Source organism: Chiloscyllium plagiosum, chromosome 25 (assembly GCF_004010195.1).
Source record: "Chiloscyllium plagiosum isolate BGI_BamShark_2017 chromosome 25, ASM401019v2, whole genome shotgun sequence".
NCBI lineage: Eukaryota > Metazoa > Chordata > Chondrichthyes > Orectolobiformes > Hemiscylliidae > Chiloscyllium > Chiloscyllium plagiosum.
The window spans coordinates 51,589,082-51,613,328 of NC_057734.1; the positions used below are offsets into that span (position 1 = coordinate 51,589,082).

The window sequence follows — 24,247 nt, forward strand, 5'->3', positions numbered from 1 at the left end:
TCCAGTCCAGGCAACATCTTGGTAAGCCTTCTTTGCAACCTCTCCGAGGCCTCTGTATCTTTCCTATAATAGGGTGACCAGAACTGGACACAATATTCCAAGTGTGGTCTCACCAGGGACTTGTAGAGCTGCAGCAAAACCTCACAGCTCTTAAACTCAATCCCCCTGTTAAGAAAACATATGGTGTTTTGGCTTTCATGAACAACCCTATCCACTTGGGTGGCAACTTTGGGGGATCTATGCACTTGAACACCAAGATCCCTCTGTTCCTCCACACTGACAAGAATCCTGTCTTTAATCCTATATTCAGCACTCTGGTTCGACCTTCCAAAATGCATTTATCCAGGTTGAACTCCATCTGCCAATTCTCAGCCCAACTCTGCATGCTGTTTATGTCATGCTGCAGCCTGCAATAGCCCTCGATACTATCAACGACACCTCCAACCTTTGTGTCATTGGCAAGTTTACTAACCCACCCCTCAACTTCCTCATCCAAGCCATTTATAAAAACTACAACAAGAAGAGGTCCAAAGAACAGAGCCCTGTGGGACACTACTGACCACTGACCTCCAGGCAGAATACTTTCCATCTACAACCACTCTCTGCCTTCTGTCAGCCAACCAATTCTGAATGCAGACTGCCAGATCTCCCTGTATCCCATACCTCCTGACTTTATGAATGAGCCTACCATGGGGAATCTCATCAAATGCCTTGCTGAAGTCCATATGCACCACATCCACTGCTCGACCTTTGTCCACCTGTCTCATCACCTCCGCAAAGAACTCAGTAAGATTGGTGAGGCATGACCTGCCCCTCACAAAGCCATGCCGACTGCCTTTAATCATGCTATGCTTTTCCAAATAAATCCTATCCCTCAGAATTATTTCCAAAACCTTGCTGACCACAGACATAAGATTGATTAATCTTATTGCCAGGGATTTCCCTATTCCCCTTCTTGAAAAAAGGAACAACATTCGCCTCCCTCCCATCCTCCGGTATGACTCCCGTGGAGAGTGAGGAAGCAAAGATCTTTGCTAGTGGCTTAGCAACCTCCTTTCACACTTCCCGGAGCAACCTAGGATAAATCTGGTCTGGCCCTGGGGACTTAGCAATCTTAATGTTTGCCAACATTTCCAGCACATCAACTCCATCAATCTTGACCTGTTCAAGCCTGTTTCCCACTCCTCAAAGTTCTCATTCACAACAAGGTCACTTTCCTTTGTGAAACCGAAGCAAAAAAACTCATTTAGCACTTCCCCTATCTGCTCAGTCTCCACGCACAAGTTCCCTACACTATCCATGACCAGCCCTACCTTCTCCCTGATCATTCTCTTATTCCTCACGCATGAGTAAAATGCTTTGGGTTCTCCCTAATCCTTCCTGCCAAGTCTTTTTCATGCCCCCCCCCCGGCTCTCCTCAGTCCATTTCTGAGTTAGCAAGGTTAGATCTCACGGAATACAGGGAGAACAAGCCATTTGGATATACAATTGGCTCAAATGTAGAAGACAGAGGGTGGTGGTGGAGGGTTGTTTTTCAGACTGGAGACCTGTGACCAGTGGAGTGCCACAAGGATTGGTGTTGGGTCCTCTACTTTTGATCATTTATATAAATGATTTGGATGTGAGCATAAGAGGAATGGTTAGTAAGTTTGCAGATGACACCAAAATTGGAGGTGTAGTGGACAGCGAAGAGGGTTACCTCAGATTACAACAGGATCTTGGTCAGATGGGCCAATGGGCTGAGAAGTGGCAGATGGAGTTTAATTCAGATAAATGCGAGGTGCTACATTTTGGGAAAGCAAATCTTAGCAGGACTTGTGCACATAATGGTAAGGTCCTAGGGAATGTTGCTGAACAATGAGACCTTGGAGTGCAGGTTCATTACTCCTTGAAAGTGGAGTTGCAGGTAGATAGGATAGTGAAGAAGGTGTTTGGTATGCTTTCCTTTATTGGTCAGAGCATTGAGAACAGGAGCTGGGAGGTCATGTTGCATCTGTACAGGACATTGGTTAGGCCACTGTTGGAATATTGTGTGCAATTCAGGTCTCCTTCCTATCGGAAAGATATTGTGAAACTTGAAAGGGTTCAGAAAAGATTTACAAGGAATTGAGTTATAGGGAGAGGCTGAACAGGCTGAGGCTGTTTTCCCTGGAGCGTCGGAGGCTGAAGGGTGACCTTATAGAGGTTTACACAATTATGAGGGGCATGGATAGGATAAATAGACAAAGTCTTTTCCCTGGAGTCAGGGAGTCCAGAACTAGAGGGCATAGGTTTAGGGTGAGAGGGGCAAGATATAAAAGAGACCTAAGGGGCAACGTTTTTGCACAGAGGGTGGTACGTGTATGGAATGAGCTGCCAGAGGCAGTGGTGGAGGCTGGTACAATTGCAACATTTAAAAGGCATCTGGATGGGTCTATGAATAGGAAGTGTTTGGAGGGATATGGGCCGCGTGCTGGCAGGTGGGACTAGATTGGGTTGGGATGTCTGGCCGGCATGGATGGGTTGGACTGAAGGGTCCTTTTCCATGCTGTACATCCCTATGACTCTGACTCTGAGTTCCTTTCTAGTAAGCCTGTAATCCTCTAAACCTGTGCTAGATCCTTGCTCCCTCCACCTTACGTATGCTGTCTCCTTCATTTTGATGAGAAGCTGCACTGTTCTTGTCATCCAAGGCACCCTTGCCTGCCTCAGAGGAACAGTTTTGTGCATCACTCGCAACAACTGCTCCTTAAACAGTCTCCACGTCTGTTGTGCCCTTTCTGTGGAAAAATTGCTCCTAATCTGTACTTCCCAATCTTGTCTGATGGCATCATAATTTCCTTTTCCCCAGTTAAATATCTTCCCTTGGTAATTGTTCCTTTCCCTGTCCAAGACTATGATAAATGTGAGGCAGTTGTGGTCACTGTCACCAAAGTGTTCTCCCACCGCGAGATCTGACACCTAACCTGGCTCATTGATGAGCACTAAATATAAAATTGCTTCTCCCCTTGTCGGCCTGAAGGGCTTTTACCCAAAACGTCGATTTTCCTGCTCCTCGGATGCTGCCTGACCTGCTGTGCTTTTCCAGCACTCTGATCTAAACTACATATCGAGTAAGGAAACCCTCCTGAACATACCTGACAAAAACTGCTCCATCCAAATCATCTGCACTAAGGAGGTTCCAGTCAATATTGGGAAAGTTGAAGTCACCCAAACAACAACCCTGCTACATCTGCATTTTTCCAAAATCTGCTGGCCTATGAGTTCTTCAATCTCCCTACTGTTAGTAGGGGATCTGTAGAAAACCCCCAATAAGGTGACTGCTCCTTTGCTGTTCCTAACTTTCACCCATACTGACTCAGTAGACAAACCTTCCTCAACAACCTTCGTTTCTGTAGCTGTGAGACACTCTCTGATTAGCAATGCTAGACCCCTCCTCCCTCTTTTTCCACCCTCCCTGTTCTTTTTAAACGTTCTAAACCCTGGAACATCTAGCAACTATTCCTGCTTCTGTGAAACCCACATCTTCATTTTGGCCACAGCTTCACAGTTCCAAGTACAGATCCATGCTCTAAGTTCATCACTCTTATTTTTGATACTCCTTGCATTAAAGCAGACACACATTAACTGATCCCTTTCTTCCATCACATGAATAACCTTCCCAATAGATCCACTCCATCCTGTCACTTTCCCATATCTAACTACCCTTCTCTCAGATATGTAGCTCTGGCTTCCAATCCCTGCCAAACTAGTTTAAACCGTCCCGAACCACACGGGCAAATCTCCCACTCAGGACATTTGTGTCCCTTCAGTTCAGGTGCAACCGGTCCTTCACGTACAGGTCCCACCTTCCCCAGAAGGCACCCCAATGGTCCAAATATCTGAAGCCCTCCCTCCTGCACCAGCTGCACAGCCAACATATTAAGCTGCATTCGTTGATTATTTCTCACCTCACTATCTCATGGCACTGGTAGCAAACCTGAGATCACTACTCTACTCGTCCTGCTCTTCAGCTTCCAATCTAGCTCTCTGTGGTCACTTTTCAGATCCTCAATCCCTTTCCTGGCTATATCATTGCCAATATGTACCACGATTTCTGGCTGCTCACCCTCCCCCTTCAGAATCCTGTAAATTGGCAGTTGATCCAGCTCCTGTTCCAGTTCCCTAACTCTATTTTCGAGGAGCTGGAGTTGTGTGCACTTCCCGTAGATGTGGTCGGCAGAGACATGTGTCGCGTCTCTCACCCGCCACATTATGAAGTCTGGTTCAACCTCTGACATTTGTCAGGGAAAAGAGTTTGAATTTAATTTGTGATGGGAACTGAAGGTAGTTGCTTCAGTGTTTCCAATATTTAATTGGAGAAAGACTTTGTTCATCCATTTCTGGATTTGGGACAAACGGTGCTTTGAGATAGTTGGAGGAATAAAGAGATGTCAATGAGAGGGATCTCAGTGTAGACACCTAGGAGGAAGTGAGGACTGCAGATGCTGGAGATCAGAGTCGGAGAATGTGGTACTGGAAGAGCACAGCCAGTCAGGCAGCATCCGAGGAGCAGGAGAGTTGCCGTTTCGAGCGTGAGCTCTTCATCGGGAATGAGGGGGGAGCCCAAGGGGGTTGAGAGATAAATAGGAGTGGGGTGGGGCTGGGGAGAAAACAGCTGGGAATGCAATAGATAGATGAAGGTGGGGAGTGATGGCGATAGGGTGGAGTGGATAGATAGGAAGAGAGATGGACAGGTAGGACAGTTTAAGAGGGCAGTGCCAAGTTGGACAGTAGGATCTGGGATTAGATATAGAAACCTGCTTCTATAGTTTTGTATGATGTTACTGGGAGGGGGCACGCAGGTGGGAAAGGGCTTGTCAGGAATAAATAAACAAGTACTTTTGTCAACTACCTGGTGTTGCACTCGACATTTTTTCCTCTGCTTTTTGTGGGCTGGTACACATGAAGTTTGAGATGAATGACAATGTAGTAAGTAGAAGATATTTTACTTAACCTATTTGGACATTTGAAACACTGCTGGGCAGGTGAGATTTTAACCTTCTGCTGCAAAGGCAGAGACACCACTGCTGTCCTACAAGGCCCCTTGTAGCAAATAGAACAGTCTTGACATAGTTGCTTCAAATGATATACTAACCTTTTTTAACCTTCCTTCTCACTATCTTGTGCTATGATCTGTGCCAACAGCAATCTGGATAATAACAGCAATTGTTTTGAATTCATACAATGCAGTATCTTGGAGTAAGTGTCAGTTCTCACAAGTACAGTATTAATAAAAGACTAGCTATGTAATTATAACCAATCCTTTAAATTTATTGAGATCACTAATTTTACGGTCACAAATATTTCATTATTGCTTCAAAATATACGCATCACTTATCTTTGCGTCTAACGCTTTTTGTTAAAATATAAGTTTTAAATCGTGTGTAGTAACAATGACATTCTGGCACAAGCATTTCCTTATCCGCAAATGTAAAGTCGGTGTACTTAAAAACGTAGCCGCCGCCTGGGTATTAGTTTATGTAAATTCATATTGCTATCCAGCTGTTGGATTGTGCTGGGGAGAGCATTAGGTCGTATTTCCAGATACGAAGCTCCGAATCTCCAGCAGCTGGATTCGGGGCGCTGCTGTGGGAGAGGAGGTTGGGGTTACCCTTCTTCAGTGGCGGGCCTCCTCTTTGGTATGGGCGGACAGCGGAAGACAGTGCTTTGGGCAAACCGGAGGCTAGGACTGATGATGCGTATGGAGTAGCAGCAGCTCTCCGCAACTGCAGGTTTCCGAGCCCTGAGCTAGCACAATATCCTGCCATTGCTGGAAGGCATAAAACAATTGTTTCGCAATTGAATCTCTTGGTGAAGTATTTGAGGCTTTTGTGCGGAGTTTGTTCGTGATGTATAAACAGAAATTTCTGTGGTTCATTGTTTTTTTTGAAAACTTGTACAGTATAAGCATGCAGTTAATGGTTTGTCAAGTATAGGGAAATGTTTCTGGTTCTTGCTGTGAACTCTGGGAATTGGGTACTGTTTTGAATTGCGACTGCGGTTTAGTTTAGTTGCTTATGAGGAATTCTACAGGACAGGAACCTTAAACTTTTGTGGAATGCTAGGAAAGAGGTATTACTTTATGGTCACATTCTGATTTTTGACTTTGTATGACGTGCAATTTATAAGGTGAAAGTGGTTATTGGACTTAATTGCTCTGGTGTTTTAGCTCCCATTGACGCTAGTTTTAATCCCAATCCTTCAAACCCTGCCTGACCCCCATAGCTTTCAAGGGGCCATGTAGTCTATTGTGAAAAGCTGACATCGGGAAGAGTTACCATTGAAGCGGACTTTCCACACAAATACAGTGGTTTCATGAGCATATCAAAGGCTAGGAATATTGCAGCAAGTGACTCGCCGAAGAAATAGGAGCAGAAATAGGCAATTCAGCCCCTCGAGCCTGTTCCGCCTTTGATATGATCATATCTGATCTCATCTCATCACCTCAGTTGCACTTTTCTTCCCACTCTGCAGAACTCTTCAACCCAGGACTATTTAAACAAAACTGTTGATCGCTTCCTTAGATTTACTCAATGTCCCAGCATCCACTGCACTCTGGAGTTGTGAATTCCACAGATTCAGGATCCTTTGAGAGAAATAATTTATCCCCATTTTCTATTTTAAATCCTAAAACTATGACCTCTCAAACTAGATTACCGCAGGTGAGGAAACATTCATTCTGCCTCTACTTTGTTAATCCCCTTTAGCATTTTACATTTCTCAGTTAGATCTTCCATTCATCTGAGAGTAGAAACCTAAGTTGTTAATCTCATCATAAAACAAACCCCTTGTCTCTGGAATACATTTAGTAAACCACCCTTGAATTGTCTCCAATACTTCAGCTTTGCTCAAGAAAGGGGACCATAATACCTGGAGTATGCAGTACTCTATATGCAGTTGCGCTAATGCTTTGTACAATTGCAGCAACACTTTCCTACTTTTTATACTCTCTTCCTTTAGCAATAAATAATAAAACAATAGAATAGAATTTTTAAAGTTTTATTTTTGTTCTACTTTCCTTCCTTATTAGCTTCTGTACCTGCATATTAGTTTTCTGAAATTCGTCACAAGGTCAGCCAGATACCTCGGCATTGAAGCTCTCCAGTTTCTTTCCCTTTTAGATAATAAGTTGCCTGTCCAGCATCTGCAAAGCATAACTTAGGAGAATAATGGAATACTTTCCACTTATCCAGATGAGTGCAGTTCCAACAAAACTGAAAAATTTTGACTTTTTGTGAGTCTCTTGAATGAATGATTTAATGATCTAATTACTATCACGTATCTTGAAGATACGGTGCTAAGTCTTTTGTTGCCACAATCTAGCGCCATTTTGAGGAACAAGAAGGATAAAATGAAATTACTTAAATAAGAGTTCATCATCTGTTGACATTGGGATTTCAAGCACAGCTTCAGAGTTTCTGCAAGGTCCTCGAGGAGACCTGATCCAGGAACAACAATGACGATGCCAATGCCCCAGTTCTGCTGTCGCCACTGCCAAGAGTCCAGGCTCCAGGCCTACCATTTCCAGGAGTACCTGTTTTGGGCACTGCCACTGCCAAGATTTAGGGTCCGGGCTTACTGCCACTAGGAGTCCCAGTTCCAGGCACAGCTGCTGCCGGGGTCCAGGCTTTGGGCACCACTGTTGCTGGGAATCTCAGTTCATGCTGCTTTATAAAACATTGGTTAAGCCATAACTAGAGTATTGTTTGCAGTTCTGGAATCCACATTACAGGAGGGATGTGATGACTGGAGAGGGTGTAGAGGAGATTTACCAGGATGTTGCCTGCGCTTGAGAGTTTTGTTATAAAGAGAAATTGGATTGACAGGGTTGTTTTCCTTTTAGAAGAAGAGACTGAGTAGGTAAAATGATTGAGATGTATAAAGGTGAAGGTGATAGACAGGAGCAGACTTTTCCTCTTGTGGAGGGATCAATGACTAGGAGCATAGATTCAAGGTAAAGGGCAGGCGGTTTAGAGGGGATGTGAGCAAAGATTTTTTTTTTACAAGGAAAGTGAAGCAAATCTGGAATTCGCTACCTTTAAGGGTGGGATTCTTTTAACATTCAAGAAGTATTCAAATGTATGCTTTGACATTGCAAGCATACAAGGCGATGGACCAACTATCGGATTTGGGATGAGAATAGTTAGGTTGTAATTTTTGACCTGCGCAGACCCCAGTAGCCAAAGGGCCGTTTTCAGTGCTGAAATTGTCCGTGACAATCCAGGACAAAGCAGCCTGCTTGACTGGCACCATATCCCACAACATCCACTCCCTCCTCCACTGATGCTCAGTAGCATCAGTGTGTACGGCTACAAGATGCTTAACACCTTCAAGACGCACAACCATTTCTATCTAAAAGGACAAGGGGAGCAGATAAATGGGAATGCCATCAGCTGCATGTACCCCTCCAAGGTGCTCACCAGTCTGGCTTGGAAACATATTGCTGTTCTTTCAGTGTTGTTTGGTCAAACTCTTGGCATTCCCTCCCTTATAGCATTGTGGGTCTGCAAAGAAGGCAGCTCACCATCACCTTCACGAGGGCAGCTAGGGATGGACGATAAATGATGGCTAGCCAGCAATGCTCACATCCCATAGGTGAATAAAGAAACATGGTCCCAGTTTCTATTTGTAATACTTGGAGTGTCTTCCATAGCTAAGAAAGTGAAAACTGCAGATGCTAGAGAGTCCAGAGTCAGAGTGTGGCGCGGGAAAAGCACAGCAGTTTAGGCAGGGTCCAAGAGCAGGAGAGTTGATGTTTTGAGCACAAGCCCTTCTTCCTGATGATGGTCTTTTGCCCGAAACGTTGATTTTCCTGCTCCTCAGACGCTGCATGACTTGCTGTGCTTTTCCAGCACCACACTCTTGACTCTCCTCTCCAACATCTGCAGTATTAGCTGAAATTAGCATTCAGGTTTTCTGCTTCAGGTGTTAGATATTTGTGAGGGAGTGATTCTTCAATCACCTAATGCCTTGGTTCTCTATCCAGTTTGGTTTTTTGCACATTCTGTACTGTCCTTTTAAGTGTGTAGGTGTTAAATGTATTGGTAGAGGACAGTTGTGAAATTGATTCTCGTGCATAGTTTTGTAATTTGGACAGATCCCAAAAGTCATTAGAGGAAGTGAAAGGTGAAGTCAGATGAGGTAGGATTGTTTGGACTTTCTAGGAGGCCAATGTGTGAGTTTTCATGATGCCCTAAAGGGGGAAAGAGTTGTTGGCCCCTGAGGGTTTTGCAAAGGACTTTGACACTTACTGTTTTTGAGCTGTGAACAATTTGCTTTCCTTGAAAAATTGGCAAGGATTGTCCGGAGGCATTGGTCGTAATGTTAAAATGTTTTGAAGTAGCAAGCCAGTTTCTGAATCAGAATTCCTCTGAAATTGTGCTGTGTAGTAAAGTGCTTGAAAGTGGGATGACTGAGCGTTCCTTTCTGATAGGATGTTGAATGTATCTGATATGTTCATGATACCACTTGCTGTCTTTCCCTGTTTTATTAGGTTTTGCCTCCCATGGGTTTCAGTTGTTGATCTGTGTGCTAACCTTGTTTGACTTTCTCTGCCATGCTGTCTCTGTTGTGATACTGCATCCTTGCTGCTGTGTTTGTCTGGCCCACAAAACTGACAGCCTCATTTAGTTTTACACACCTCATCTCATTCTCTCTTTCTTGCTCCTTCTTAGGTCATTGTAGCCCTTACAGCATTGTCTTTGTGGTATTGCAATATGAAATATCCTCAATATAGGTATTACTACTGTAATACTTTCAGTTGTTCTTGGGACTTCCTGTTTCAGGCTCCTTGTGAGCTGATGTTGGCTCTGCTTTTATTTAAATCACCAAGAAACTGTATAACATGGTGGATGGTGTGTTAAGATACACACCAATTAGAACTGCATCTACTTTCTGTCAAGGATCGTGTGTCTCCTGATATGCAACAGCATTCCCACATGAAAAGATGTCCCGAGCATCTTTTCTACTTGCAAACAGTGACTAGAGTCATACATGTCTACACCACGGAAACGGACTCTTCAGTCCAACTTGTCCATGCTGAACAAATATCCTATCCTATCCTAACCTAATCTAGTCCCATTTGCCAGCACCTGGCCCATAACCCTCTAAACCCTTCCAATTCATATACCCATCTAGATGCCTTTTAAATGTTGTAATTGTACCAGACTCCTCCACTTCCTCTGGCAGCACATTCCATACACGTACCACCCTCTGAAAACGTTGCCCCTTAGGTCCCTTTTTAAATTCTTAACCTCTTGCCCTAAACGTATGCCCTCTTTTTCTGGACTTTCCCCACCTCAAGGAAAAGATCTTGTCTGTTTGCCCAATCTATGCCCCTCATGATATTATAAACCTTTTATAAGATCACCCTGTCAGCCTCCGATGCTGCAGGGAAAACAGCTCCAGCCTATTCAGCCTCTCTGTTGCTCAAATCTGCCAACCCAGACGACTAATGACATAGAATTTCCTTAATGGACAATCATACCCATTAGCAAGTGATTGACAATGATGAATAGAATATTGAAGCGCCAATTTTTGTCAGATGCTGTTCAGTTACAGAAAAACATAAGCTAAAGACTGATTTTTGAGGCCGGAACCGACCATCTTACCCAGCATTTGTGTCACCAAGTATGAGTACCTTGAAAACAAATATCTTGAGTTTAGATTAGATTACTTTACAGTGTGGAAACAGGCCCTTCGGCCCAACAAGTCCATACCAACCCGCCGAAGCGCAAACCACCCATACCCCTACATTTACCCCTTACCTAACACTACGGACAATTTAGCATGGCCAATTCACCTGACCTGCACATCTTTGGACTGTGGGAGGAAACCAGAGCACCCGGAGGAGACCCACGCAGACACGGGGAGAATGTGCAAACTCCACACAGTCAGTCGCCTGAGGCGGGAATTGAACCCGGGTCTCTGGCGCCGTGAGGCAGCAGTGCTAACCACTGTGCCACCGTGTTTTGTGTAATATCTTGTCTGGTAACTATACAAATGCTTCCTCATTTTTCACTCGAGTGAATGAAGACTTAAAAAGGAAATAGCAAATGCCAGATAATCTTCCAGTTTCATGATTCACCATGATACTAAACAAAAACAAAACTAAATCTGAAAATGAGTCATTAGATGAATTCCCATGGGGAAAAAGAAATGTTTTGTGGTTATGCATTACATGCATTGAGCTCAAAAAGCCTTGAAATCATCTAGAGTCAAATGAAGTAAATAAAGCAAGAATGCTTTATCTGGCAGCATCTGTGGAGCTGGGGAGTGTAATGCTTGTGTCCTTCATCTTGTTTGTGTCCAGTACTTTCATTTATGGTAGTTGTTAAGGATTTCTGCAAAATTGGCAGCACCTAATTAACTTGATAAGATTTTCATTAGTGACCACCACAGTCCTTTTAAGGACAATGTTCTGTCTTCTGTCTTAAGAATACACCCCATTTTGTTGTGTAGTACTAACCCTGTACTAAATGGAATTGACTTGGAACAGATATAGCAATTCAAGACTGGGAATCCATGAGGTGATGTGGACCATCACCAGCATCAGAATTGTACTCGAATGCATTCTGCAGCATAGAACATAGAATAATACGTCACAGGAACAGGCCCTTCAGCCCACAAGGTTGTGCCAAACATTACATCAAATTAAACTACTTCCTTCTGCCTGCCCATGTCCATATCCCTTCATTCTTTGCTTGTTCATGTGCTTATCTAAAAGCCCCTTAAATACCCCTATCACATTTGCCTCCACCATATGATCTTGCATGCCCTCCACTCAAAAATTATCATCAAGCCAGGGGTTCAACCCTGGAGAGGACAGGAGGAAATACCAGGAGCAGCATCAGGCATACCTAAAAATGAGGAATGAATGTGGTGAATCTGCAAACCAAAAGAGAAAATGCTGGAAAATCTCAGCAGGTCTGGCAGCATCTGCAAGGAGAGAAAAGAGCTGATGTTTCGAGTCTAACTGACCCTTTGTCAAAGGGTCTGCAAAATTGGATTGCTTGCATGCCAAACAGCGTAAACAGTGAGTGATGGACAAGGCTAAGCAATTCTGCCACATCCAGTTCTAAATGGCACTGGTGAATTAAACAGCTCATTTGAAGATTAATCTCTACAAATTAACATGTATTATCACCATAGTCTTACCAGATCATAGGGCTGCTCTCCAGATTTAACTCTCATGCAAGGGGAGTGGTTGAGAAGGAGAGTCCTTCATAACCTCAGCCAGTGATTGGAATTGAATCCAAGTTGTTGGCACCACACTGCTTCAGAAACCAACCGGGTTACGACACTGGCAAACCCCTTTGCTAATTTCAATCAGCCACACAGAAAAGATTCACCCTGTGCTGTAATCTGTTAAAATTAGAGAAGTGAAGAACTATCTCAAAGGTCGCTTTCTAAAGTAAAATTAACAACGTTATTCTTTAAGTTCAATAGAGAATATTAAAACCAACAATGACTTACAGCTCCTTTCTCTTAAACCTATCTTTTACCTCCCACTCTACGATATTGACTTAAGATTTACAAAATCAATTCACCTTTCAAAACCAGTCAGCTGTCAAATCTTCTCTTTCTATCTCTGTCGTCTGGCAGCATCTGTGGAGCTAGGGAGTTTGATGTTTGTGTCTTTCATCTTGTTTGTATCCAGTACTTCCAATTATTATAGTTGTTAAGAATTTCCACAAAATTGGCAGCACCTACTTAACTTGATAAGATTTTCAGTAGTGACCACCACACAGTCCTTTTTCTGCAGATTTTTCTCTGTCGTCTTTTCGATGTTCTGCTGCGCAAACCTCTTATAGCCAGGTACCTTTCAGAGAGCTGTTCTGCTGGCAGTCTGTACCTGGTGGTGGCTTAACAATTCTCCTCCGAACTGCTCAAAATGTCTGGTTTTATACCCCAAAATATTGGATCATTTCATTGGTGTTAATATTACCAAAATACTAAATTCAAATTTGATTGGATTTTGGTATCTTGGGCATAATTTAAACTGATTGTCTAACAATGATTACTGTGAAGTTTTGCTTTCTTTCTGCTTTGTTCCACTTTGTATCATTTGAATAATCTGTATTTGAATATGGTGTCCAAGTGTAACAAGATCTGGACAATATCCTGGCTTGGGCTTACAAGTGGAAAGTAAAATGCATGCTATGCAAATGCCAGGCTATGACTGTCACCAGTAAGAGAAAATCTAATCACTGCCCCTTGGCATTCAACGGTGTTACCATCCCTGAATATCCCACTATCAACATCCTGGAGGTTATCATTGATCAGAAATTCAACTGGACTTACCACATAAACGCAGTGGTTACAAGAAGAGGTTAGAAGCTAAGAATACTGTGGCGAGTAACTTGCCTCCTGACTCAGCAAAACCTTTCCACTATCTGCATGGTGCAAATCAGTGCAGCCTCAAGAACACCCAGAAGATTGACACCATCCAGGACAAAGCATCCCACTTGGCACGACATTCACAAGCATCTACTCCCTGCACTGACAATATGTAATGGGTATGAGCAGGCAGGGAAAGAGTTAAGTTTTGAATTTTGTGAAACAACAGTTTCAGCTGAGCATGACTCAGATCAGATAAGAATTTGCAGTTAACAATCAACTGCTAGAGGCAAGGATAATGGGTTAACAAGGTGGAAAAGCATTCATTATGTGGAGCCATTTAACAATATTGGAAGCATGTAAGGTCAGTTGAATCAGATGAAAAGTATTCATTATGTGAAGCCTGTTAAGGTTAAGAACATTCACTGTGTAACAGCAGATGGTTTAATCTTTACTATTGACACTCACTGATTGTACCGGTCATCCAATCAATATGTATATTGCCATATCTGGATGCTCCTCCCTGTAAGTGACTATATAATTCCTTAAGAAAAAGCTGTTAGCAAGAGAAGACAGATAACTCATGTTTCTGTGCACATGGGCGATTGTTCTGCCTCCTTCCAGGGCCCGGAATAAAGATGGAGGAGATAGAACTATACTGTGCTTTGCTTCATCTGATTTGGAGATAGGGAAATGGGATGACACCACCACTAGCGCTGAGTATCAGCGGTGCGCACTATTTGTAAAATGCACTGCAGAAATTCACCAAAATCCTCAGACAGAACCACTTCCGTCTAGAAGGGCAAGGGCAACAGATATAAAAGAACACCACCATCTTCAAGTTCCCCGCCAAGTCACTCATCATCCTGACTTGGAAATATATCACTGTTCCTTCGCTGTTGCTGGGACAAAATCCTGGAGTTCCCTCCCTAATGGCATTGTGTGTCAGCCCATGGCAGCAGTTCAAGAAGGCAGCTTATCATTACCTTTTCAAAGACAGCTAAGGTCGGGCAATAACTGCTGGCCAGCCAGTGACGCTGATTTCCAATAAAAATATGAATAATTTTTTTTTTAAACTTTGAAATAAAATGTTTAAAATGGATTTCAAAATGATCAGCTTCTCATTCTCATGCTGAAAGAAATGTCTTAACATCTGTAGTTTGAAATCCAGTGCATAAGGCCTCAGATTTGGCAGTGAAGCTTATATACACCAACTGAATTATTAGATCCAAGAGTGAGGAGATGACTTCAATAAAATCCAAGCTTTGAATGAAATAGAGGTAAAGAACAAAATATTAGGCATTAACTGGGAGTTACTATAATTTATTTTTTAAAAATCTAAACGTTTTTGTGGCGGCCAAAAATAGATTTTGTAATGTCTGACGATTTCCTCTCTAACGAAAGCAACTGGGGCCCCCAATAGAGGGAATGATTTCATTTGGAATACTGGTTTAGAATTTCAACTTCTTGCAAACTCCCTTGAGAGTTGGCTGTTCTACCAGATAATTCCAATCACACCTTTTTTCCAGTTTCTTTTCCCTTTTCTCTCCCTCCAGAAATAAACAGTTGTAACATATGAATGTTAATGTAAGTATTTTTATTAAGATGTTATAATCTACATTTGGGCTAAGTGGGACTTGAATTGGCCTTCTAGACCAAAGGTATGGGATTACACTGTGCCAACAAGACCTTTGCGCCATGATTGTTAGTATACAGTATGTGGTGTTAACTAGTCATCGCTAGCACAAGTAAATCCTTTTGATTTACATATCTGTAAATATCAGCCTCATGCAAGGGCTTCATACATAATCTAGTTGTGATACTGTTTTGGGCAAAATATTAAGTCACACCCATTCAAAATGTTAAAAATGCCCTGTTAATTTTTTTTCTAAGTCCCCACTTTTGAATAATCCAGCTGCCCTACTGACTCTACCTCTTGCATACAATTGCTGCTGCTGTACATTGTTTGCCCATCTACCAGTTGCTGTGCTGCAATTCAGGATGTAACTAATGTCACTGTCACGATATAAAAGTAAATCTGAATAGTGTACCTCCTCACTTGACAAAACATGTTAAGATACTGGAAAAGAATTTCAGCAGCTGTAAAAATAAACCTGTATTCAAAGATGGGAACGATAGAGGGCATAACCTGAACTGATTAACATTTTAAAATAAAATCATGTTGCAGCTAGTGACTGATTCGAAGTTTGCTCTTTGATTTAAGAGGAAACTCACTTCTCTTTGTTGGTCTTACCAGAGAAGAGATGAGAGAGTTAGTGCTCCACTCTCCTAATTTTGATCTGCCTGTCAGACCAGGAATGCTGAACATTGGTGACCGTTTAGTGTGTTGTACTTAATGGCGTCATTGATATAACCAGTTATTATAAGTGAGTCTTGTCAAATGTACACACTACATGGTAGCTTTGTGCGGAGATTATTTCTTTCCCTGAAAGACTGGTCCAAATTTGTTAGATCTTGTGTGTGAAACAAACGTAGACTTTTTTTTGAATGTGCCTTATTGAAGGCGGAGAAAGGTCCTTTTTTTTAAAGATTGTATTTTTTTTAAGTAAAGCTCAGGAATATTATAGGATTGTTCAGCATTTCTAGTTCTAAAAATAGACTTGTTGATTAGATTGTTTGACTTCAGGACAGTTAGGTTGGTGAAAAAGATTTTTAAATTACATTCAGTTTTCTTTGCTTTCAACTTCAAGCAGTTTCAAATATTCATGAATATCTTAATAGTAGTACTGTGGAGCTGAAGGTTGCTGGAAAGTTTTGTCTTAATTTCATTGATAAAGGGGGCTAGGGAGTAAGTGGAACATCTGGTTAATGTGCCCAGTGTAAAAGACAAAAGGAATGCTAATGGTGGGAAAGGAGAGACCTAAATGTAGCAGATGCTGTTAACGGCAGAAAATTAGGGGCTGGGAGATGGAGAAGAGAGAGTGTTCATAGTCTGAAGTTGTTGAACTCGGTGTTGAGTTTTCTGATTATTGTAGATTTAGGTTGATTCTGGGAGATGGAAGAATTTTCTTATGAAGAGAGGGTAATTAATTTTTGGCCTGTACTCATTTGAAATTAAAAGAACGGGAGGAGGCCATACTGAAACACATAAGAATCTTCGGCAGCTTGACATGGTAGAGGAGAACCGAGGACTAAAAGGCATAACGAGCGAAGGAGTTGCCCAGTTAGGACAGAAATGAGGAACTTCCTCTCACAATGAATAGTGAATCTATGGAAGTATTTACTGTTGTGGCTGGATCATTAGATATATTCAAGGGTGAGACCGATCTGTTTTAAATCCCTTTTTCATATTTGCTGTCATTACTACCATCCTAAACAAAACACCCTTCATGCTATTATCAAATTACTGTCCCTTGTTCCACCCTTTCCCAGTCCTTTCCTATACTGACGGGTCCAAATTTTGTGCTTGTGTTTCTCTTGACCAGATGTTTGAATCTGTCCAATCAGATTTCTGCCCCTTCACGTAATGAAATGTACCAGATTAAAGTCACAAAGGACATCTTGTGTCTTCTATAAAAATGGTTCACTAATCCCTCTCCAACTCTTGATCAGTCTACAGTGTTTGACATGACTGATTGTGGGAGAAAATCCACTACCCTGTCCACCCACAGCATGGCCACAAAGAGCATAAGGAACCAGGTCTGCCCAAGCCACAACAGAAACTACCAAGTAGGAGATGACTCCAGCCATTTCCAGACTGGGGGATATACTTCCCGAGACAGCCTGACAATAGACTTCCCAGCCCTCAATAAGCACAACTGCTTCCGAAGCCCTAAGGGCAGCCTCGCTCCTCACACATAAGGGAACTCCACAAAGGGTGCTCAGACTGAAACGCACCAAAGTACTTTGCTTGCGGACTAACCACGATGGAAACCCATTGATGCCAGAATGAGAGATATTAGCACCTACTCTCACAGAGGATGGGAATCTCCTGGCTCAATCACAGACTGATTGCTGCTACCGGATGGCTGATTGTCCTTCCACTGATTGCACACCACATTCCTGTACTCCTATAAAAGCTGCCTGTGCCCACTGCACAAGGAAGAGAACCCTTGGTCTACCTGTACAGACTGTCAGTTCTGTGTCAGCCTAGTCGATTTATCTTCCAGTGATATTGCTTGTAATGAACAGTTTGTCCATTTCACCCGATCAGCGCTTGTGTGGTCTCGTTTAATTGGATAATTTCTCCGACACTGACTATTCATTCACCTCTGTCCAGCTGTGTGGAACTGGATTTACCTTCTTAGATATCCAGTTGTAACCAGAGTGTTGCTTCCAACAGCTTCTCTTCTTGTATCCATACTCTAACTTTTCTCTCCCTAAGGCCCAACATTGATCCTGTCTTATTTCCAAACTATGCAATGCCTAAATTTTGAAACTCTGATTCCTTCATGGATTATCCTTTAAATCTGTAATTTTCTCTATCCCTCCATCCTGCCATAATTTCTTCACTTCTGATCTCTTTTGTATTCTGGATTTTTGTTTTTGCTGCCCTGTTGCAGGCTATCCTTCCACCATCTAGGATAGACGTCTGGAATTTCTTTATTAAACCTGTCCATCTATCTCTCTCCCCTCCTTTATTCTGTTCTTTTAAAAAGCCTGCTTCGACCAAAGGTTTGAACACCTGTCCTAATTTAGCTTGATAATGCTCCTGTGAAACTTTTCAAAATACTATCAACAGTAGGGAAGGTATTGGAGAAAATTTTGATGAAGAGAATTAGTCTCCACTTGGAGAGAGGTAAGGTTTGATCAGGGATAGTTGGCATGGCTTTGTCAGAGAGCGGTCATCCCTATCAAATTGGATTCAGTTTTGACTGTAGGTGACCAGATGTGCAGATGAGGTAGGACATTTGAAACCATTTGTATGGATTTCAGCAAAGCCCTCAAAGTCCCACATGTGGGAGACTCTCAAGGCAGGTAAACACAGAGGGGATTCAGGATAATTTAGCAGGTTGGATTCAAAATTGTTTCAGTGGTAAGAGGCAGAGGATGGTGATGGAAGATTGTTTGTATGACTAGAGAACACTGACAATAGGCATACTCTTATTGTTCGTGACATATAGAAACGTTCTAGAAGAAAATCTAGAGGGGTTGATAAGTTTGGAATGAAACAGATTGACAGGCTGGTTGATGGTGATGAAGAAGGTATTAGATGACAGAAGGATATAAACAGATTGGTCAGATGGGCGGACTGAATTTAACTCTAATAAGTATAATGCAGTGCACTTTGGAAGAAGTAACAAGAAGATCAAAGAGACAGAAGGATCCTGGGGTACTTTCCACAAATCCCTGAAGGTGGCATAACAGGTTAATAGTTAAGAAGACATGGGCCCTGGGGAGTGTTGTAGAATAGAGAGACCTAGACGTTCAAGTACATAGTTCATTGAATCGGAGATGTCGGTGTTGGACTGGGGTGTACAAAGTTAAAAATCACACAACACCAGGTTATAGTCCAACAGGTTTAATTGGAAGCACACTAGCTTTCGGAGCGACGCTCCTTCATCAGGTGATTGCCAAGGAGCGTCGCTCCGAAAGCTAGTGTGCTTCCAATTAAACCTGTTGGACTATAACCTGGTGTTGTGTGATTTTTAACATAGTTCATTGAAAGTTGTGACACGGGTCGATACAGTGGTAAAGAAGGCACATAGCATGATTGCCTTTATTGCTCAGACCATTGAGTTTAGGAATTGGGATGTCATGTTGTGTTGTTGGTGAGGACATTGGTGAGGCCGCTTTTGGAGTATTGTGTATAGTTCTGGCTGTCCTGTTTTAGGAAGAATGTTATTAAATTGGAGATAGTGCTAAAATGCTATGTAGAGAGCTGGATAAGCTGGGACTTTTTTTCCCTGGCGCATAGGAGGCTGAGGGTGACCGTTTAGAGATTTATAAAACCATAAGGGGCATAGGTAAGGTGAATAACAAAGGTCTTTTCCCTTTGGTAGGGGAGTTCAAAACTAGAGGGCATAATATTAAGATAAGAGGAGAACGATTTAAAAGATTAAAAGGAACCTGAGGGGCAGCTTTTTCACACACAGGATAGTTCGTATATGGAACTGCCAGAGGAAGTGGTGATGCAGATACAGTTAGAACATTTAAAATAAATTTGGACAGATACATGAATAGGAAAGGTTTAGAGGAATATGGGCCAAATGCAGGCAAGCAGGAATAGTTTTGTTTTGGAAACTTAGCTGGCATGGACAAATTGGACAAAGAGCCTCTTTCTGTGCTGTTTGACTATGACATACGGGACACTTACCTTCACCAGTGGTGGGGTAGATTATAAGAGCAGGGAGGTTACATTGGAGCTGTACAGAACTTCAGTTAGGTCACAGCTGGAGTACTGAGAATATTTCTGGCCAGTGCATTATAGGGAGGATGTCATCGTACTGGGGGGGGGGGGGGGTGCAGAGGCAAATCAGTAGAATAATGCCTAGGATGGAGCCTTTAAGCAATGAAGAGAGGCTGGATAAGCTTGGGTTGTTTTCTTTAGAGCAGAGAAAGCTTGGGGGGTGTTTACCTGTTTGAGGTGTATAAGATTGAGGGTCTTGGATATGTGGGCAGAAAGCAGTTGTTCCCCTTGAGTTGAAGGGTCGATAACGAAGGGCATAATTTTCAGGTGAAAGGTAGGAGAATTGGAAGGTAGATATAGAGAAGAAACAGTGATGCCAAATATCACTATTTATTTTCCTTATCTGTTCAATTGCTAAAGTTATCTTCCAAGAAAATTGTATTTATAGTTGTGTTCAACAGCTATTATATTTGAGTATGAGGAGCCATTCTGTCTGTTAGATAAGGTGTTCAGTAAATGCAATCTTGCTGTACTCAAATTATTTGGACTGGTTGTCAATTCTATTCTATCCCAGTTTTCCCCTAAATAAATCTGGATCCTTCCCAGTGAAAAGCAAGTTGCTGAGAAAAGTGGTAGGAAATTTGTAGAATACAATTTGCACAGATCTTTCTGATTAAATAGCAAGGGATTTAAGTTTTATTTGTTTCTTTAGATAAAGATGATGTAATAGCAACAGGTTAGGGAATCTTTTAGTTATCAGTAACCAGATGTGTGATTATACCCATTCCATGGCTAATATTTAAAGATTAAAATGACCTCTGAAACAGTGGAGAGCTGTGGTTGACCAACAAGTTTCAGTGCCTTGAACATTAGAAAAAACTACATTTTTAAGTGAATTATTTTGAAATTCTTTGAAATTTGCCTTTTATCACCAAGCTTAAATTTTCAAATATTACTTGTTTGTTCTTCATCCCTTGACGCAAAGTTAATGTATTTTTCAGATTCAGTTGTAAATGCATCACAAGCTGTGAGCACAGAATGAAGAAGGCAAGCAGGTCCGCTCCTGCAGCATCCAAACTCCAGGGTACTTGTAAAATGCAGACCATTGAGAAAATTAAATCTGATAATTGCTCTTCAGTTACCACAGTTACAAAGGCTTCGAAAGCAGGTTCAACAGCAGCGTTAACTAAGGTAATTATTTCTTTGCTGCACTATAGGATGTGGATAAACCTTAATGATGGAGTTACAGAATGTGGTAGAAATGGGTTAAAAAACTTGTTTTGTTTTGTTTGCTCTTTTCCTGTTGTATGGTATGTTGGATTTAGATTCTCCTGACCCAGAGCTCGATGTTAGCCCCATCGTACATCTTCAGTAAATGAAGTAAAGCAGTGTGATCTTGGTTTCAGATGAATATTAACTTTCCTTCTCTGAGATGAACTTGAAAAGTGTTTTTCAGTACACTATTAGGGAGGACAAGTTAACTTAGGATCCTTTAAATAATTTCCTTTCGTCTGATGAGAAAATATATCTGACTTACTTTATCACAAACCCGAATCCTTGATCTGCTTGCCAACCAAAAGTCAAATTGCCAGAGCCTAATCTGGCATTTACTTCTGGTATTATAACCATATATTGTACTCTGTAATTCAAGAATCCATTTACAGTACCAAAGCAGGCCTTTCAGCTCTCTGAAAAATGTTCTTTTACTCCCAATCGAAAGTATGGTCTCATAGAAAATATTGTTGTAATGCTGTTAACACAGAAATTTCTTGCCCTTTTAGTGCACCCATAATGCTAAGGATGTTAGTATAATTCAACTATCATCTTTGTAGGCCATGTCCTTCATTTGTTTGTTAAAACTTCAATCATAGATTGTGGATATTGCTGGTAAGGCCAGCATTTGTTGCACACCTCTAAGTACCCTCAAAGAGGTGGTGAGTCGCTTTCTTGAACTGCTGCACTCCATGGGGAATGCTTAGTTGACTTGCTAATCTGTCCTGAAATCCATCTACAACATTAAATGAGCCCTGATGGTCAAAGGGGGGGATAAAAAGTCCCTGATAGGTTCCTAGTGGACATCAAATGTTATGAAAAATTAGTTACCTCATTTAGGTTGTAGTGCCAAGCATTACTCACATTTTCCTTTGATAAAGACAGTTACTTTTTCAGTTTGATTTTTGAAAGCAGCGATGAACTGAAATAAGTCATTTGTTGCAGGATGCTTTTGTTTTAAAATAGTAAATTCTGAATTTGCTGAGCGGAATTTTGGACTCAATTCCCGAATTACTAATGAAAATATGCTCTCCAACGTTAAGGTGGGGAATTTAGTCTTGAGTGAGCAGATCTGTAGCTCTGGAACGGGGGATAATTTATCATACATTTACAGTGATGCTGAGCCTTCTATTTTTGCAATAGCTTAGCCATAAGCTAATTGATTTCTAGAATTTGGAAAATATATTGGATTGATTCTCGATCCAGTTTATAGATGAAAGTGTTTTGAGTTTAGGAGAGAACTAAATGATTAGTGAAAGACCGTGCTAAATGTATTTTCTCCGTTCTGTTTTCTTAAACTTGTTCTTGATTTGTGAAGTTAATGCATGGTTAAATTGCTCTAAGAGCTGGCTGACAGTGCTAATTCAATCTGTTAACCAACACTGAAATACCAGCAATTTGTCCAGTTCACTATCATTAAAGCTTGGCATAGTTTTGGATTAACCACTGGTTCATAGTTTGTAATGGGCATGGTCTAAACTCTTGATTTTAATTTTATTTTCTCAATGCTTGGAGGTTATGGGACAAGCTGTCATTCACAATTGAACCACAGTATTGTTGTGGTGAAAATGTGGTCGGCAAGTTGATTGTGGTTTCACACATTTCCTGTATATTACTGCTTAACATTTAATGAACAGAAACTAAACTTTTCTGCTTTGTGGTTTCTGATATTGTAGTTTATTTATGTACTACTGTTAGTATTTAAACTTGTTAAAGTAGTGGAATCGGTTCTGATGAAAGTAGTCTATTCTACTTTTAATCTATTTTAATCTTTAAAAGAGCTCTAGTTAAGAATGTGATTGAGGGTTGTAAGGACAGATCTAGCATAAATTTAAATGTATGTACTTCTGGAAGTTTATATTTCAGAATACAGCTAGTCAGAATTGTAAAAATAATTTCTAATCTTGGGAGGCATCTAAAGGTTTTCAAAATTTATGAAAGTTTATATTGGTAAATATTGAAAAAAAATTCTAGGAGTTTGGAGGTCATGTTATGGCTGTATAGGATATTGGTTAGGCGACGTTTGGAACACTGCAATTCTGATCTCCCTTTCTCTAGGAAAGATGTGAAATTTGAAATGGTTCAGAAACGATTTAGAAGGATGTTGCTGGGATTGGAGGGTTTGAGCTATAGGGAGAGGCTGAATGGTCAACACTGCTGCCTATTGGACCAGGGACCTGGGTTCAAATCCAGCCTCGGGTGACTGTCTGTGTGGACTTGGCACATTCTCCCCGTGTCTGGGTGGGTTTCCTCTGGATACTTCGGTTTCCTCCCACAGTCCAAAAATGTGCTAGTTATTTGAATTAGCCATGCTAAATTGCCCATAATGTTCAGGGGTGTGTACGCTAGGTGCATTAGTCACGGGTAACTGTAAAGTGATAGGGTAAGGGAATGGGTCTGGGTGGAATACTCTTGAGAGAGTCATTGTGGACTTGTTGGACCAAATGGCCTGTTTCCACATTCGGAATTCTATATAGGCTGGTGCTATTTTCCCTGGAGCATCGGGTGCTGAGGGGTGACCTTATAGAGGTTTATCATTTCATGAGGGGCATGGATAGGATGAATAGGTAAAGCTGGGGGAATCCAAAAATAGAGGGCATAGTTTTAAGGTGAGAGGGACGAGATTTAAAAGGGGCAATGTTTTTTGCACAGAGGGTAGTGTGTGTATGGAGTGAGCTGCCAGAGGAAGATGGAGAGAAATTTAAGTATGTACAAGAAAAGTATGTGGATGTAAGTACTAGAGAAAGTGTAAGACTTGACTAACTCATGGGGAAATAAGGCAGGGCAAGTGACTGAGGTGTCAGTGAGGGAGCACTTTGGGCCAGCGACTATAATTCTATTAGTTTTAAAATAGTGATGGAAAAGGATAGATAGCATCTAAAAGTTGGAAGTTCTAAGGAAGGCCAATTTTGATGGTAGTAGGCAAGAATTTTCAAAAGTTGATTGGGTGTGAATGTTCTTAGGTAAATGGACGGTTGGAAAATGGGAAGCCTTGAAAAATGAGGTAAGAGAATCCAGAGAGTATGTTTCTGTTAGGATGTAAGACAAGACTGGTAGGTGTAGGCAATGCTGGATGACTAAAGAAGTTGAGGTTTTAGTCAAGAAAAAGAAGGAAGCATATGTCAGGTACTGACCGTAGAGATCGAGTGAATCCTTAGAGTATAAAAGCAGTCAAAGTATACTTGAGAGGGATATCAGGAGAGAAAAAGGGGACATGAGATAGCTTTGGCAAATAGAGTTGAGGAGAATCCAAAGGGTCTATACAAATACATTAAGAACAAAAGGGCAATGAAGGAGAGAATAGGA

The 24,247-nt window shown here is 41.6% G+C and overlaps 1 protein-coding gene across 4 annotated transcripts in view; it reads left to right on the top strand.

Moving 5' to 3' along the window:
* Window positions 1-5,737: 5,737 nt before the first annotated feature.
* Window positions 5,738-24,247, top strand: part of specc1la (sperm antigen with calponin homology and coiled-coil domains 1-like a) — a 294,908-nt gene continuing 276,398 nt past the window's right edge. Inside the window, exons 1-2 of one of the 4 annotated variants that reach the window (XM_043716192.1) lie at window positions 5,738-5,832; window positions 20,671-20,860. In XM_043716192.1, the coding sequence (XP_043572127.1) occupies window positions 20,708-20,860 (153 nt within the window). In that variant the 5' untranslated portion in view covers window positions 5,738-5,832; window positions 20,671-20,707. The remainder of the gene's footprint in view (window positions 5,833-20,670; window positions 20,861-24,247) is intronic. The other 3 variants (XM_043716191.1, XM_043716194.1, XM_043716193.1) reach the window with 3 other exon arrangements.